Source organism: Delphinapterus leucas, chromosome 8 (genome assembly GCF_059928025.1).
Source record: "Delphinapterus leucas isolate spDelLeu-1000000601 "Yukka" chromosome 8, BTC_Dleu_Yukka2, whole genome shotgun sequence".
Classification (NCBI taxonomy): domain Eukaryota; kingdom Metazoa; phylum Chordata; class Mammalia; order Artiodactyla; family Monodontidae; genus Delphinapterus; species Delphinapterus leucas.
In genome coordinates this window covers 30,965,127-30,981,274 of record NC_143136.1, presented here as the reverse complement: position 1 = coordinate 30,981,274, position 16,148 = coordinate 30,965,127, and the positions used below count along the sequence as shown (strand labels likewise).

General features: G+C 37.8%; 1 protein-coding gene across 1 annotated transcript in view; it reads left to right on the top strand.

The window, feature by feature from the left end:
• Positions 1-16,148, top strand: part of PARD3B (par-3 family cell polarity regulator beta) — a 1,040,415-nt gene that overhangs the window by 628,876 nt on the left and 395,391 nt on the right. The window contains exon 16 of the mRNA XM_022567488.3: positions 15,721-15,765. Within this exon, the coding sequence (XP_022423196.1) occupies positions 15,721-15,765 (45 nt within the window). The remainder of the gene's footprint in view (positions 1-15,720; positions 15,766-16,148) is intronic.

Genomic DNA, 16,148 nt, shown 5'->3' with positions numbered 1-16,148 from the left:
CTGTTGAAACAGTTCCTCTGGTTGAAGCAGGCAATGATTTTGTTTTTTTCCTATCAGTCATTCTAGGCACAAGGCTTAGAGCCTATGTGCTTTACAAGGACTTACCCCAAAGTATCCGAGACATGAAAAAATTACTGGCTCCAAGCTATGAGAATAAAGCCAGAAATTTGAAATTAATAAATGACTGGTTCTGAAATGTATAATTATGCCAGTTTTATTAATTGTTACATTTAGAATTTATTTTAAAATATCAGTACATTACATTTATATTTTGGGCTTTTTTTCCCCAGCTGACAAGAATTTCTAGGCATTCACAAAGATTGATTAAAAAGTCAGTCAGTTCTTACTAAATGAGAGATTCATACCCAAATAATTTTAAATCAGTTTTTCTGAATATCTTTCAAACTTTTATGACAAGAAACTGTATTTAATGTAAGAATCGGGGCCCAATGCTTTTCCTTTTTCCCTTGCTTGGTTGGTAGCTTCTGAGGCCTCCAAAGAAACCCCTGGTCTAAGGAAAAGAGATTAAAAAATCGCTTCCTGTGAAGTCACTTTGGAGTCTGGGTCTAGCAACTTTCTCCTTTTCCTAGTAATGTTTTCTATTAGTTCAACCTTGTTCAGGATCCTTAATATACCTCAGTACCTTCCCAAAAAATAGTGGACATTTAATATGTATGTGTAACCACCCGTTCTGCCAAAAGGAGCCTGATTTAAATGAGCTCACCTAATAGATCAGTATAAATTCCCAGATCATTTCACTAGTGTGTGCAGACCTTTGCGATCCTTTTTAAGTGAATGGTTGTATGCTCTGAATTGGAGAGACAGCACATAAACCCCCAAATTAATATCCTCTGATAAACAGTGAGTCCGGATGACAACTTTTCAAAATCTATTACATTCTAGTAGCCTTGGACAGTTTGCATGTTAAACAGATGATAGTAGAGTCTGGGCAGAAATATAGACACTGTTACATATTTCAGTTCATGCCACAACAGAAATCTTTTGATAGCGCTTATTGTAGCCAGGAACAGAAGCAACTATACAGTCCCCAGCCAGAAGCCAGGTGCCAAAATTAACTCATGCAAGAATGAACTGAATTGCTGTCTTAGTATGAAGTCCTTAAGCTCTGGGGGAAATGCACATGAAAATCCTGGGCAGCTCGGGTTATTAGATCTTTAGGGTTATAGTTCAGTTCTGGGACGGCCAGTTAACTTTACAAGAGATACTGCCTCGTGATGGGAGAGTATGTTGCTACCCAGCCAGACACCCCACAAGCACCTGAAGAGAGCAGGGATGGTGTTCAGTAACATAAGCCCTGCGCATTACTCAGGTGTAGCAGCCCGACTTGTCAAATGTGTAAGTGACACACAGTTTGGCGGGTTAGCTAATGCATGGATGACAGAATAGGGATTTAAAAAGATCTCAACAGGGAGAACTGATGAGCTGCAATTCAGAAGATTAAATTTAATAGGGATAAATGTAAATTCCTCTACTTGGGTTCAAAAAAAAAAAAAAAAGAAACAACTGCCTCCCGTCTTACTCCCATCCAGCTCATTTTCCACGCTGCAGCCTGGGTGATCTTTGTAAAACATAAATCCGATCATGTCACTTTCTTGCTGAAAATCCCTTAACAGTGTCCCATTGCCTTGAGGATAAAGACAAAACTCATTAATGTGACTTTTGAGATTCTCCATAACTGACCCGTTTCTTTCTCCCCCATTCGGTCTCTCACCAGTCACGCGCTCATGCTGAGCACTTCTACTGTACAAAGGATTTTTAGATTCTGTGTGTGGGACCTGTTTGGGGGCTGTCATGTTTCCTCTGTCCAGAAATCAACTTCACCCTTCCGTCTACATCTCCAGGTCTCAACTTAAAGCCATCAGGAAGGCCCAATCCATAAACTAGGTCTAGTCTCTGTATTACCTATTTTCCCAGTTCCCTGAGCATCCTTGTTTCGTTCAATGTATTTATTGAGTACCTACCATGTACCAGGCACTGTTCTAGACCCTGGAGACAAAACGGTGAACAAATCAAAGCCCACATCCACATGGAGCTTATGTTCTAATGGAGAAGATGTCAGTGATGAATGCTTTGTAGAAAAAATGAAGCAGGAGGAGGAGATCGTTAACAGACTTGTGGGTGGAAGGCCTTACTTTAGGTAAGGTGGTCCGGCAGGACCTATGTGATGATCTGATATCTGTGAAGATGTGAATGAAGGAGAGCCATAAACTATGTGGGGGAAGAGCGTGTCCCAAAACCCTAAAGGGGGTCGTACTTGGCATGTTTGGGGAACTGCAATGAGTCCAGGATGGGTGAAGTATGCTGAGCAAAGGGAGAGCCATGCAGAACAAGTTGGAAAGGCCCCCAGGGACGAAAGCTTGGAGACTCTAGTAAGTTTTTAGATTTTCTTCTAAATGTGATTGGAAGCTATTGGTAGGCTTTGAGTCAAGAGACTGTCACGGTAAGATTTTTGTTTCGTATTTTGTTTTAAAAGGATTACGGTAGTGCCTGTGTGGAAAGTAGGCTATAAGGAGTAAGTGCAGAATCCCAAAGATGAGTCAGGGGCTTATTACATCTGTCAAAGTGAACAGCTGAAGGTGGCTCTGATCAGGAAGGTCTGCTAATAGTCCTCTCACTATTTGTGGTTAGTTGTGTGATAGAAACCCTGCTGGTGCACGGCTCGAGACTGTCTTGTTCACTTCCACAATCCCCGTGCCCAGCATGATGACGGTCATAGCACTGGATCTCCACGGACATTGGTTGGACAGAGACCTGGCTTAAAGCAGTTAGTATAAAAAGGACTTCAGGATTTTCATTGACTGTACACTTGACGAGCCAACAATAGGCCAGTTTGGCTGGCAAAATCTAATACTGTCTTAGGTTGCATCAAAAAGTTGGCAGGGGACGAAAAAGAGAGATGTGAGTCCCCAGGCACGCCATGCTGCTTCTGCTCTGTCGAGACTATTGACCTGATCCTACACCATTTTTTCCCTCTAACTTCTAATAATGGTGGCCCTCAGTCCCAAGACCACACACTGGATTCATTTGTGGTTCTCTCTGTTGCTTCATTCCTATGTTCGAGCAATAAATTCTCTGTGATGTCGCTTGGATTTTTCTTTCTCCCCTGCTCTGACATCGTCTGAACAACAGTCAGTGCCTCCCCTTGGTAACAATTTCCAGGTGTATGAGGCTCAAGACAACTTATGACAACCCTATTTCTTACTTCTGAGACCATCAACAACCATTTTTAAGAGACACTGTTTGCCCTTTCACATGGTTATGAAATTCTACTTTAGGAGGTAGTGGTGACTAGTGAAATGTATAGTTCTTGATGGTAAAGCTATTAGCAAAATCCTACCACTTGGACTCACATAGTAGAAGGAATGTATACTTTGCAGTTGGGAACTCTTCAGTTTCCAGCTATCCCATCCCACTTGCTAACTTAATGACACAACACTTCTGAGCCTCAGCTCCCTCCTCTGTAAAGTGAAGGCAATAGTGCTCACAGAGCTTTTGTGAGGACTAAATGGGATAACGTATATTAAAATGCTTAGCACGATTTGTGACACGTGTAAGTTGGTAGTAAGTTTTAGTTTCCTTCCTCCTTATCCCTGTTAAAGAGAGACTCACTCTATGGAAATATACATTGTAAATAGTGGGATGAGAGATGTGTTGTTTCACTGGTTCATAGTGAATAATGGCCATTTGTTGTGTGACTTATAGGGTAGCCTCTGCCCTTTTTCCCCCCATGGTTTAATCAATATTGGTTTCTTGCTGATAACGGAAATACTTATCAAGGGCCTAGGAAACATGAGAGTCTTCATAGTCTAAGTACTGGAAGTAGTCCAACCCTTGGGTAGATCCAAAGAATTCACCGAGAAAGAAGTTTCCTGGGAGGGATCTCACGGTCTTTTCCCTGTCATAGATTTAAAAAAAAGCGAGAGGGCTTCCCTGGTGGCGCAGTGGTTGAGAGTCCGCCTGCCGATGCAGGGGACACGGGTTCGTGCCCCGGTCCAGGAAGATCCCACATGCCGCGGAACGGCTGGACCCGTGGGCCATGGCCGCTGAGCCTGTGCGTCCGAAGCCTGTGCTCCACAACGGGAGAGGCCACAACAGTGAGAGGCCCACGTACCGCAAAAAAAAAAAAAGACTGACCTAAAAAAAAGCGAGAGAGAGACTTCATACAACTAACCTGAGGGCATTTGTAATCTGTAACTGTTTATGATGTGAAGATGAATAAAATACTAACTTTGCCTTCATTGAAGTTTCCCACAAATCAACATAACACAGGATAAAAAGTGGTATATTTGCTTGGAGGCAAACCTAAAGTGTTCTGGGGGAGACAGAAATAGAGTATTCTACAAAGAGGAGGTTATAGTGGAGAGCTGGGCCCAGGAGAAATATAGTATTTTTATATGAGAGGTTTGAGACATTTCTATTAAGGATAAAGACAAATAGGAAGAAACAAGAAATCACTGTAAATGACTTCAATAACAGGTAAATAGAGGAAAATATAGGGAGAAAGGTAAAAAGGGTTCAAACCTTAAATAAAAGACTAAGGGAACTATTTTCTAAGCAGGTGACTTTAGTGAAGGTTTTTGAGTAGGTTAGAGAAATGATGGAAGTGATGTTTAGCATAGATTAATCGGAGTATGGTAAATAAGATGTAGAGTTGAGCAGGTGGAGGGAGGTCAAGAGCAAGTTGGAGGCATTTGCCAAAGTTCAGTCATGGGATGGAAGAAGCCTTGGGTCTGGTTATGAGGACACTTGGAAGAAAGTCATGTGACCTGCTCATGAAGGTAGCGTGTGTGCTGTCAGGACAGGGGAATAGCCCTGGGCCTAGACATGGTTTCCTTTCAGTCCACCAGCTTAGCTGCATTCTCTTTGTGGTCCTGTATTCCAAACAAATTTTTTAATTGCTCATTCTCAGAATTGATTTCATCATATCCTTATGTAGGCGGCAAGCAGGTAATGAGACTTTCAAAGAATATCCTGTCACTGATCACATTCTTAGCTCAGCGTTCTCCCCGTTACACTTTGGGTTATAGTTACTCAAGTCGTCTTAGGGCCACTGGCTCTATGATTTAGGAAGCTGTGGTTATAAGGACAAGCTATTTTAATTTATTAAATATTGGAATTATCTTGCAACGTATTTCAGAGAAATTAAATAGTACCGTATTGTGAAACTTGTTACAAGATTCACATTACATTTTTAAATACCTGAATTAAGGAGATAGGGCTGAGACTCCAGGGAAAGCAAGATGGTTAGAGTTTGGAGAGTACCAGCGAAGAGAGATCTGCATAGGGAGTGAACTCCAGAACTATATAGAGAATCTCTCTTGGGTATTATACACAGAGCACTGATCAGAGCATGTATGTGAGGAAACTACCAAGGCTGAGAAAATAAGTCCCAAAAGGATCCAGGAAACAGTACCCAGAGCTCACACAGGACTAGGAATGGTACCTGTTCCCACCAACAAGATTGCGAAAACCTTAAAATCCACAGGACATTGTATAAGGTGTCCATAAAGGCACTTCTTCTGCAGTAGGGCATCATCAGCCTAGGGTAAATGCTGCTGTAGTCCTGACTGACACACCTTAAAAGCAAAGCCCAAAAGGATTAAATCTTTTTAAGTAACTCAACTATATCCCGAAGAGAGAAAAAATATTTATAAGAATGTAAAAATACCGAGCACCCAACAAGGGTAAAATTCACAGTATCTAGCACCCAATAAAAGATTATCATGCTTGCCAAGAAGTATGGAAATATGACACATAATGAGAAAAATCAATCATTAAAACTAGAAGTGGTACAGACATTAGAATTAGCAGACAAACACATTAAAAAATTATTATGTTTGTATTCCATATATTCAAAAGCCTAGAAGAAAATTAAACATGTTAAGTGGAGGTATGGAAGATGTAAAAAAAATCTGTCCTCTGGAAATGAAAAGTTGAATGTCTGAGATGAAAAATACACTGGATGGAATTAATGGCAGATTAGACAATAGCAGAAAACAAGATAAGTGAATGTGAATGCACAGCAGTAGAACTATACAAACTGAAACACAGGAAGAAAAAAGACACAGAAATGAGCAAAGAACGGTGACTTGAGGAGCAGCTTCAAGGTGGCCTAAAGTATGTGTGATTGGATTGCTCAAATGAGAGAGAAGGGTGAACAGAGAAAAAATATATGAAGAAATAGTGGCCACAAATTTTCCAAATTTAATGAAATCTGGAAAGCCAGATCCAGATATCTCAATGAATTCCTGAACACACAAAAAAATGTTTAAAGAATTCAAGTCATGCAACTTATATTCCCTCTTACTATAGTGGAATTAAAATGAAATTCAAAAACAGAACGCTGGCAAACCTACAAATATTTGCAAAATAAAGAACTTCTCAATAACACATGGATCAGGAAAATACTAAGAGGGAAATTAGGAAGTATTTTAATTGAATGAAAATGAAAACAGTACATATCAACATTTGTGTGATTAAACAACATTATGGGATGCCAGTAAGAGAATAATTTATAGGATTAAACTTTATTAGAGAAAGGAGGAAGTTCTCAAATCAATGACCTCAGCCAGCTTCCATGTTAAGAAAATAAAGAGGGTTCAATAAAACTGAACCCAACTTAAGCAGTAGAAGGGAAATAATAAAAAACAGAATACAAATCAATAGAAAAAAATTTGAGAAATTAAGATCCAGTTTTTTAAGAAGGTCAATAAAAATGATAAACCATTAACCAGACTGATCAAAATAAAATAAGACAAGATACATGAACATTGTTAGGATTGAGAGAGGGGACATCACTATAAATTCTACAAATATTAAAAGAATTTTAAGGCAATATCATGAACAATAAATTTGACAACTTAAATGGACAAAACTTGCAAGAGACAAGCAAACTCATACAAGGGGAAATAGTCGGAATATCCCTATAGCTATTAAAGAAATTGAATTATAGTGAAATACTTTCCCACAAAGAAAACTCTAGGTCCAAATGGCTTTATTGGTGAATTCTATAGGAGGAAATAATAGGAATTCTACAGAAACACTTCCAGATAAATAAAGAGGACGGAATGCTTCCCCAACTCATTCTATGAAGCTGGCATTACTATGATACCAAAGCCAGACAAGGACATAGAAGAAAGAAAACTTGAGATTGACATTCTTCATAAATTGGTATAAAATTCTTTTTAAAAGTTTAGCAAGTTGAACTCAACAATGTATAAAAAAGATTATGACCAAGTAGAGTTTGTCCTGGGAATGCAAAGTTGGTTTAAAATTTGAAATCAATCAAACATTTGTAAGTCATATATTAACAGACTGAAAAATAAAAATTGTATGATCACATCAGTATACACAGCAAAGTATGTGACAAAATCCAATATCATTTAATGAAAGATACAAATTTTAAAAATGTTATTTGGGGACAAATTTGTGGTAAAATTTTAAAGAAAAGCAAGAAAATGATACAGTACAAAATTCAGGGTTGTGGTTACCTCTGAGTAAGGAGGGAAAGGAATGAAATTGAGTAAACTAATATTCTTTTCTCAAACCCATTGTTTGATACACAGTGTTTGCTTTACTTTTGTCCGTTATATCTTACACATATGTTATAAATATTTTAATGTTTCAATACTTTGTAGAAGCAGTTTTTAAAGTTAGTGGGTTTTCTGTTTGTTTTTGTCTGAAATGGTGATGTAAAAAAAAGACATCTATTTACTCTGTTTATAGCTTTGAAAACTCATAACATTTGTGTACTGAAAGAAGTACCCTCTGCACCAAGTATTCGGTATTGTTGTTAATGTAATGTGATATTTTCTGTACACAGAATGAGTTGCTCTTTCAAGTGTCATTACCATGTGGGAACAACAGTGAGATGAGTGCCAGCAAGCCCAAAAGTAAATTCATAAACACTAATAACCTACTTATTAGAGATACACAGTGAGTTGTGACTAGACTACCAATTATATTTTTTTCTACAGTTCACTATTCAAAATATAAGTGAGTTTATATTTGTAACAAACAGTTCTACCATGTTGTGGTCTTTATTTAGACCTATCCCAGGTTCGAATTCCAGTCACCTTCTTCCAGTCACCCTTTCCTTGCCAGGAGAGTATCTGCAAATTGCACCACAAGAATTTTACTAGGTTTATACACATTTTTGTTACAACATTCATAGAACCATATGTATACCACAATGAATATATTTCACATTCATTGGTCTAGAACATTTTGCTGAATGGATGTATCCAAATCGCTGCTTCCTTTCTTTACTCATTCAAATGTTGCATTCATTCACTCAGCAAACATTAATGAGTACTTACGAGGGGGTGGGCATGATTCCAGGCTAACAAGGAAAAACAAGACATATCCCTTCCTTAAGGTGCTCATGTTTAATGTGAAACAGACCCATACACAAATAATTGAGATATTTACAAATTACTTTGGTCCTGAAGCTCAGCCTGGAGACATGAGAAGATGACCTGGAGAAGATGACGTTTGAATGGGGTCTTAAAGCATGTTTGCCTAGCAGGAGAATGGATGAATTTTCATTGTAAGTCAGAAGAAATTCCATGTGCTATGTGTATACTATTGTACAGATGCATGAAGTTGCATGGCCTGTTCAAAAACATACTTCTGATGTGATAGAGTGCAGAGCACCTAGCAGAAGTGGTGGTGTGTGAAAGGCAGGTATAATCCATCTTTAAGCACTTGCTTCTGCTAGATTCCAAGATAAGTTTTTATATCCTCCAGGCTGTCTCATACTCTGTGGTAGGGGGCATTATCTACATTTTACAAATAAGTTCAGTAAGATTGAAAATGACTAAGTAATTAGTCCATGGTCACACATGTAATTAGTGTCAGAATCCAGGTCCCTGTAACAGCTAAGCTTGAGCTCTTTCACTCTTACAATGCTGCTCCCTTGCCATGAACAAAAAGTGTCCCAGGTGTATTGGTTCAAGTACTCAGTCACCAAAAACCTTTATTATTTTTGTGAATCCTCGTGTCTGTGTGACTGTCTACTATATCCTTAACACATATCCTTCTTCCTTTATTATACTATTTATTACATTACATTGTATCAATACATTATTTATTTGTATCTCCTCATTAAACCCCAGGCTTGAGTGTCTGATTCTTTTCAGAAAGAAAGTGCTTATTGAGTAGATTCAAGACAAATGAATCAATGAATTTATGAAGGCATGTTTTGGGTTTTCCAATGCTCTTTAATGAGATAAAGACAATAGTATAAGAACATAAGGAAAGTATTGGATTTTCCTAACTTTAGATTGAAGCTCTCCTAAGATTCATGGAGAAAGAAAGGGAATTCCCTGGCGGTCTAGTGGTTAGGACTCTGTGCTTCCACTGCAAGGGGCCCAGGTTCGATCCCTGGTCGGGGAACTAAGATGCTGCATGGCCAAAAAAAAAAAGGAATTCTGAGGATATCACTGAAAAGCTGTGAACATATGAATAGTTGGATAATGATGAGGGAATGGGTCCCTCATTTTTGTCCTCTGGCAGCCTGGCTGGAAGATGCTCTGTAACATTAGAAGAAAACTTCAGCTGTTGTGTTCTGATTAGCGTATTGTCAGAGCAGCAACACGTCCAGGGATGAACAGGGTGCTTTGGGGGAGATGGTGAGATAAACATTTATGTCATTATATTGTACTGATCACCTAGCCCCTTTTTCAGCAAAAGCCTTATTTTGTTTCTGTATTTCGCTTTTTTTCCAAGAGATGGAAGAATTTTTCAACACATAAGAATTTATAGCGCTGAAAACTCAAAAAGTCTCCCTAAGGAGTAGCAGTATGCCAAATAGTCATTGACATAAGAAAACACTATAAATTAATGCAGTAATAGTTCATGGTTGCTAAGAAAGGAACTTAATTTACAACTTGAAACAGGTTTGTGTTCCTTAGAAATTCTGGAAATCCATCAGTGGTATGGAAACTGATCTGCTAAAAGAGAAGAAAATTGATTCTTAATATTGGCAAGTACATCAATTTTTTTTAAATTCTGAAGGAACAACTTTTAGAAACAAGTTTATTAAGCATTAAGGAATTATTTGATATTTAGTTTCCTAGTAAACTATCCAAAGAGAAGTGTTTATGGCCTCATTAGAAGATAGATTTTTATTGTGCCAATCATCGTCTTCGAAACTGCAGTCTCTATTATGCCAAAGACAGGGAAATCAAAAGTTAAATGAGATAGCACTGTCTATGTGAAAGACCAGCATTGCATCATGTTTTAGAATGCTGCTTTGCATCAGAGTACCTCAATATGAAGTAGTGGGAATCTGAACACATTTGCATATTCCCCATTCGTGACATAGTGTTGGCATTCTCAAAAAGAATAACTACCTGGTGGCAATTTTTATCTGAAGAGATTTGTGCATGTTGGCAATATACCATCTTCTGTCAGCATAAGAAGAGCCTATGGGGCCCATTAACTCACCAAATCTGCCACTGTTCTTCAAAGTTTTATTAAGCAAGTGAAGTCCCTAATAATCACTTGTAAAATTCATATCAAATGCTATCAATAAGCAAGGGGATTATTTTCCCCCAGTGAGAATGCATTTGAAGAGTATAAGAAGGCTTGACCAAAGAATAAAACCTTTAAGTGATCACTATATTAATATAAATATATCCTACCAGGAAGCCAATATATGTAAGTAGTATATGCACTTTAATGTCTGCCACTAATAAGTTCTCGGAGTACCATATTTTTCACAGATTTTCTTCCCGTATTTTCTTTCTTTATGGTTTCTCTCAACTCTAACAATGAACCTCGTTGAAATTAAGCCAAAAGACACTGTGTGTTTATCCACACCTTTTAAAAAGGTTCCACTGGTGTTGGGTAGTTCGTAGACCTTTGATTAGCTTCAAAGGTCTACAACCAAAATAACTGGAAACATAGGCCCACAGGGTGCTGTGTTTCCTGAGCAAGTTTTCCTGAACCAGAGGACGCAGCAGGAAATTAACAAACATCCAAACCAAAGAGTGTCCTCCTTACGAAAAACCTTATAGTAATTAAATCAAATAGTGTCCATTGATCTTGAGTTGAATGCCAGGAAGCAGGAGCTTAATAGAAATCTCATTATCTAAATAAATCTAGAGAAATCTCAGGAGGGACAAGTCCACAGTGCCCTCTAAGAATGTAATAAAAAATGTCTGTGAATTTCATCTTCAGAAGGACTCAACATTTCCCTAATACCTCTTCAATTACTATAATAACTCTTTAAAGTAATCAAGAGCAAATAGTACCAATCCTTGGAAACTGAAGGATAAGAAAGGGAATATAATATGCTCTAGAAACTGGAAGGAAGGAAGGAAGGAAGGAAGGAAGGAAGGAAGGAAGGAAGGAAGGTAGGAAGGTAGGTAGGTAGGTAGATAGGTAGGTAGGGAAGGGAAGAGGGAAGGAAGGGAGGGGGGAGGGAGGGAGGGAGGAGGAAAGGGGAGAGGGAGGGAGAGGTGGGGAGAAGAAAGAAAGGAAGAGAAAACAATCCGTCATTAGAACCAGAACAAGAAATTTTGGTTCCTGCTCCATCAACCCTCTCTTACTTGACACTTTTGGTACCTTACTTACCATTTTGGAATGATAGACCTTTCCCACACCGGGCTCACTCATTTTCAACCTCTTGTAAATAAGCTCTTTGTTTAAAATGACATAGCTATCATATTAATATTGCTACTGTTGCAACTGCTGTGCTATCTAAATAATATGCAGGAAATGACTAGACTTAAGCTCCAGCCCTGAGAGGAAACTTTATAGTAGCTTTAAGGTAATGTGAGTTATAAAAGAAGTTGAGTATTAATTATAACACTTGTCATTTTTTAAAAAAGCTTGGTGGTGTGTATAATTTTACCTCATTTTCTCACTTGCTACTGTTATTTAAATCACTTTCCAGCACTAAGCATGTGCATAAAAGATGATTGTTCCCAATTTAACCTTTTAAGTAAAATGTATTCTATTAATTAAGTCATTACAGTTCCCTCTATTTTCTCTGATGTTTATTCATTTATCTTCTGTCCTCAAGATAGACATCTGTGTCAGTGAATATTTTGGAGAAAGACCCCTAATTTTTATGCCCATCACCCATTTGGATGTTCTACACTGTTTATTGTAATAGTTTGGTAGTGTTCTAAAGAATTTCAAATTGTCAATTAAAATAATTAGTATTCCTACTAAAAATAGTAGATAGTATTCAGCCCAAAAGTTAAGTTACCATGTTCAACCTAACATGGCAAGGGAATTTGTAGTACTTAAATTGCCTTAGATGTAATGGGATAACTTATGTCTGGTAAAAAAAAAAAAAAGACAAAAACAAAAAATAAGATCCTACCCTTGTGTGAATTCCTTTTTCAGAATAACTGCACAAAATAAAATCATGTATGTAGTCTGAATACCATATTTCCTTTGCCTTTCTTCCACTACAAGATGAACTGGGAGCCATGTAAACCGGGAGGTAAAACCTGCTGTGGGTATTGGATTATCCATGAGATAGCAATTGAAAGTACCTTGTGCCCTGCCTATTCCTTTATAATCCTAGGCAAGTGAAATCATAAGCACCACCACCGTCATTAAATTCACAACCTTTACCGCTCTCAGTTTCCATTTCTCATAAGTTTTCATTTACTGAGAAACATGTACCTGGAACTGTGCTAAGTGCTTTTTAAAATTTATTTCATTCAGTTCTCACAACTCCTTGTACAGTGTTTTTATCTCATGTTTCACATGGGGAAACTAAGGTTTAAAGGAGCTTAGTAACTTGCCTGATAAATATTGAATTCAATCCACATCTGTCCCATTATTAGCTATCATGTTATTCTGTAACATCTAATGTAAATTAACTCTATTTAGTTTATCATTAATGATCTAATGACTGATATTTATTAAGCACTTACTATGTGATCTTCTAAGTATTTTGCATAAACTTACACAAATAATCTTCACTCTAAACCTACAGGGAAAGCAATATCAACCTCATTTTATATATGATGAGATTGAGGCACAGAAAGTTAAAGTAAATTGCAGGTAACCAGTAAGTATCTAAGTCAAGATTTTAACTCAGACAGATGATTTCTTATCTGTGTAATGGAGATGAATTATTTCAGCTTGAACCTATTAGAACTGTAGATTTCTGAACATGTTAAACAAATTTATAGCTAACACTTGTTCATATTGGTCAACATAGAAAGATTTCTATTAATAACATATTCAAATTAAAAGGGTAGTAGTGTTCTAACATACGGGTGTTTGTCAAGTGTTTTCGTACATTTAATTCATGTTATCAATAATCTGAAAAATATAACAACTCTTCTATGATTCATCACAAGTATAGTAGAGTGATTAAAAGTGCCATGTTTAAGCTCTGGCTCCTCCGCTTACAAGATATGCTGCAGTTTCTTTATCTGTAAAGATAATAATAGCTATCTTTACAGGTTACTGTGAGCATTAAATGAATTAATAGCTATAAAGTGTATAGGGTAGAACTTGTATATTACAAGTGCTCGGTATTAGCTTCTAGTATTATTTTTTTAGTCACCATCATTGTTTTCCAATATTTTTTCATTTGTACTATAGATTCCACTGTATATTTTTTCAGACCTGGGAAAGACAGAATTTGGCCCACAATTGGAGCCTGATACATATGGATTGACATCTCCAACTAGAAACACGAAGAAGAGTCCAACAAGATTTTTAAGCAGTTAATACCAGGAAAATCACAAACGTGTAGTGCTCTTGTCTAGAAAATAAAGAAATAGCTTAGGAAAGGAGTGCTAGGTGGGTGTGGGAAGATTTAGGAAGATTTTTGTATAATAACCGGGTCAATGAAATATGACTGAATGTTGTAGGTAAAGGAAGGAGGAGCTTATTACTCTGAGACCAATCTCGTATTTGGGAAAATGGAAGAGGTCCTCCTTGTTGGCAGAGTTCCACTCACCTTGCTTCCACCCTTGAGCCACCAGAGTTTTATAGACTAATGTAGACAATGACATATGGTGAATATTTTTTTTTATTTTAACATCTTTATTGGAGTATAATTGCTTTACAATGGTATGTTAGTTTCAGATTCACAACAAAATGAATCAGTTATATGTATATGGTGAATATTGAACAGCTGTTGTTGAATATTGAAGTGATAATCCATGCAGAGTTGCTTAAGGATTTAGAACTTGGCCTCTTTGTTCATGAGAGATATTGGTTAGTAGCTTTCATATAACGTCTTTGCTTGATATTAACATCAAGGTAATGGTAGCCTCATAGAATGAGTTGGGAAATATTCCCTCCTCTAAATTTTCTGAAAGAATTTCTGTAGAACTGGTATTATTTCTTCCTTAAATGTTTGGTAGAATTCATCAGGAAATCAGCTGGGTCTAGAGTTTTCTTTCTGGGAAAGTTTTTAACTTTCAATACAAATCGATTAAAAAACAAACTATAGGGCTGTTAGATTATCTCTTTCTTCCTATATAAGCCTTGGCAATTTGTGGCTTTCAAAATCATATCCATTGCATCAGAGCTGTGTTCATCTAAAATTTTATCCACTGCTGAAGCAAGGTTCTTCTTCCTATTCTAATGGATGCCCCTGAATTTTGAAGTTTTTCACTCTGGGTATTGGGAATAGGAACTTTATTCCCAACCTTGTGTAAACTTTGGACACTGTGCTCTTTCCCCTTTGGGGCGGTTCTGTCCCAGGTCTTGGGTAGTTTCCTCACATGCATGTGATCATCAGCAATTAATTAAATACCTGAGGGGATCCTTTGCAGATCTCAGAAAGATTTCTGTATTCCTCTCTTCTCTCCAATTCTCTGACCTAAACTCTGTCTGCCTTGGTTTCCCTGGGCCTCCAGCTTCGTGTCCTCAGGCTGGAATATCCCTGGGCTCTGCCTGTGTTCCCCTTCCTGCACCACAACCTGGAAACTTTCTCTAGACAGTAAGCTGGAGCAGTGGCAGGAGTCACCCCACCTGTTTTCCACCTCTCAAGGGTCACTGTCCTCTGTTGCCTGATGTCTAATCTCTTGAATGCATTGTTTCGTGTTTTGTCTATTTTAGAAATTTTTTTTCAGGGGGAATTGTAAGTTTGTTCCCTTTTGCTCCATTTTGTCCATATATAGAAGTCTGATCCTTGGGGATTAGATATATTGCTGTCATGCTCAAAGAGTTTTATTATATATTATACAGCTCTAGATTCTTGAGTTTTTTCTGTTTTTGTGGATACAGAAACAACAGCCCAGTTAAAAGAACTGTAAGTATTAGAAATTTTTTTTTTTTTTTTTGCGGTACGCGGGCGTCTCACTGTTGTGGCCTCTCCCGTTGTGGAGCACAAGCTCCGGACGCGCAGGCTCAGCGGCCATGGCTCACGGGCCCAGCCGCTCCGCGGCATGTGGGATCCTCCCGGACCGGGGCACGAACCCGTGTCCCCTGCATCAGCAGGCGGACTCCCAACCACTGCGCCACCAGGGAAGCCCTAGAAATTTTTAAAAGAATGAAATTCTATTCACTGAAGATTTAATGTACATATATTTCTTCATAACTGTCTTTAAATTAATAGAATTGAGGTGCCCCAGGCAGTCTGGGGAAAATGTTTTCTCAAATCTTTGCCAGTAAAAGATTTCACTTATTACAAATCTATATTAATTTATTGTTCAAAAAATGGCTGATTTACAAGCAGGTCTGATCCTTGTCTCTTTAATTTCTTTGCAGTGCCAGATGAAAGCAAAGTCCATTCATTGGCTGGACACAAATCAGGTAAGAAATTCCTTGTAACTGACTTTATATTCTCCTTCCTGGAAATCTCTGGCTGTGTTTGAGTAGCAGATGGAACCTGTTTCCATCCACTCATCACTGAAAGACTTGCTAATTAATACATGAGATGTCTCTGACTTCCACAAAGGTGAATGAATTATTGCTTGGCCGTTTGTATAGTGGCATAATGTATGCTGACTGAAATGTTTGAGAAGGAGGAAGAAAGGTTTCCAAAAAAATAATTATAAAACCCCAAATCTTTAACCTGTATGCCAGCTGAACACTTAGAATAACAAAAAATTACAAAGAAAACCCAAGAAAGTTTGAAATTCTTTTCCATGATGACTCTCACATTAAAGTGGCAGGACAAAGAATTCCAGAATAAG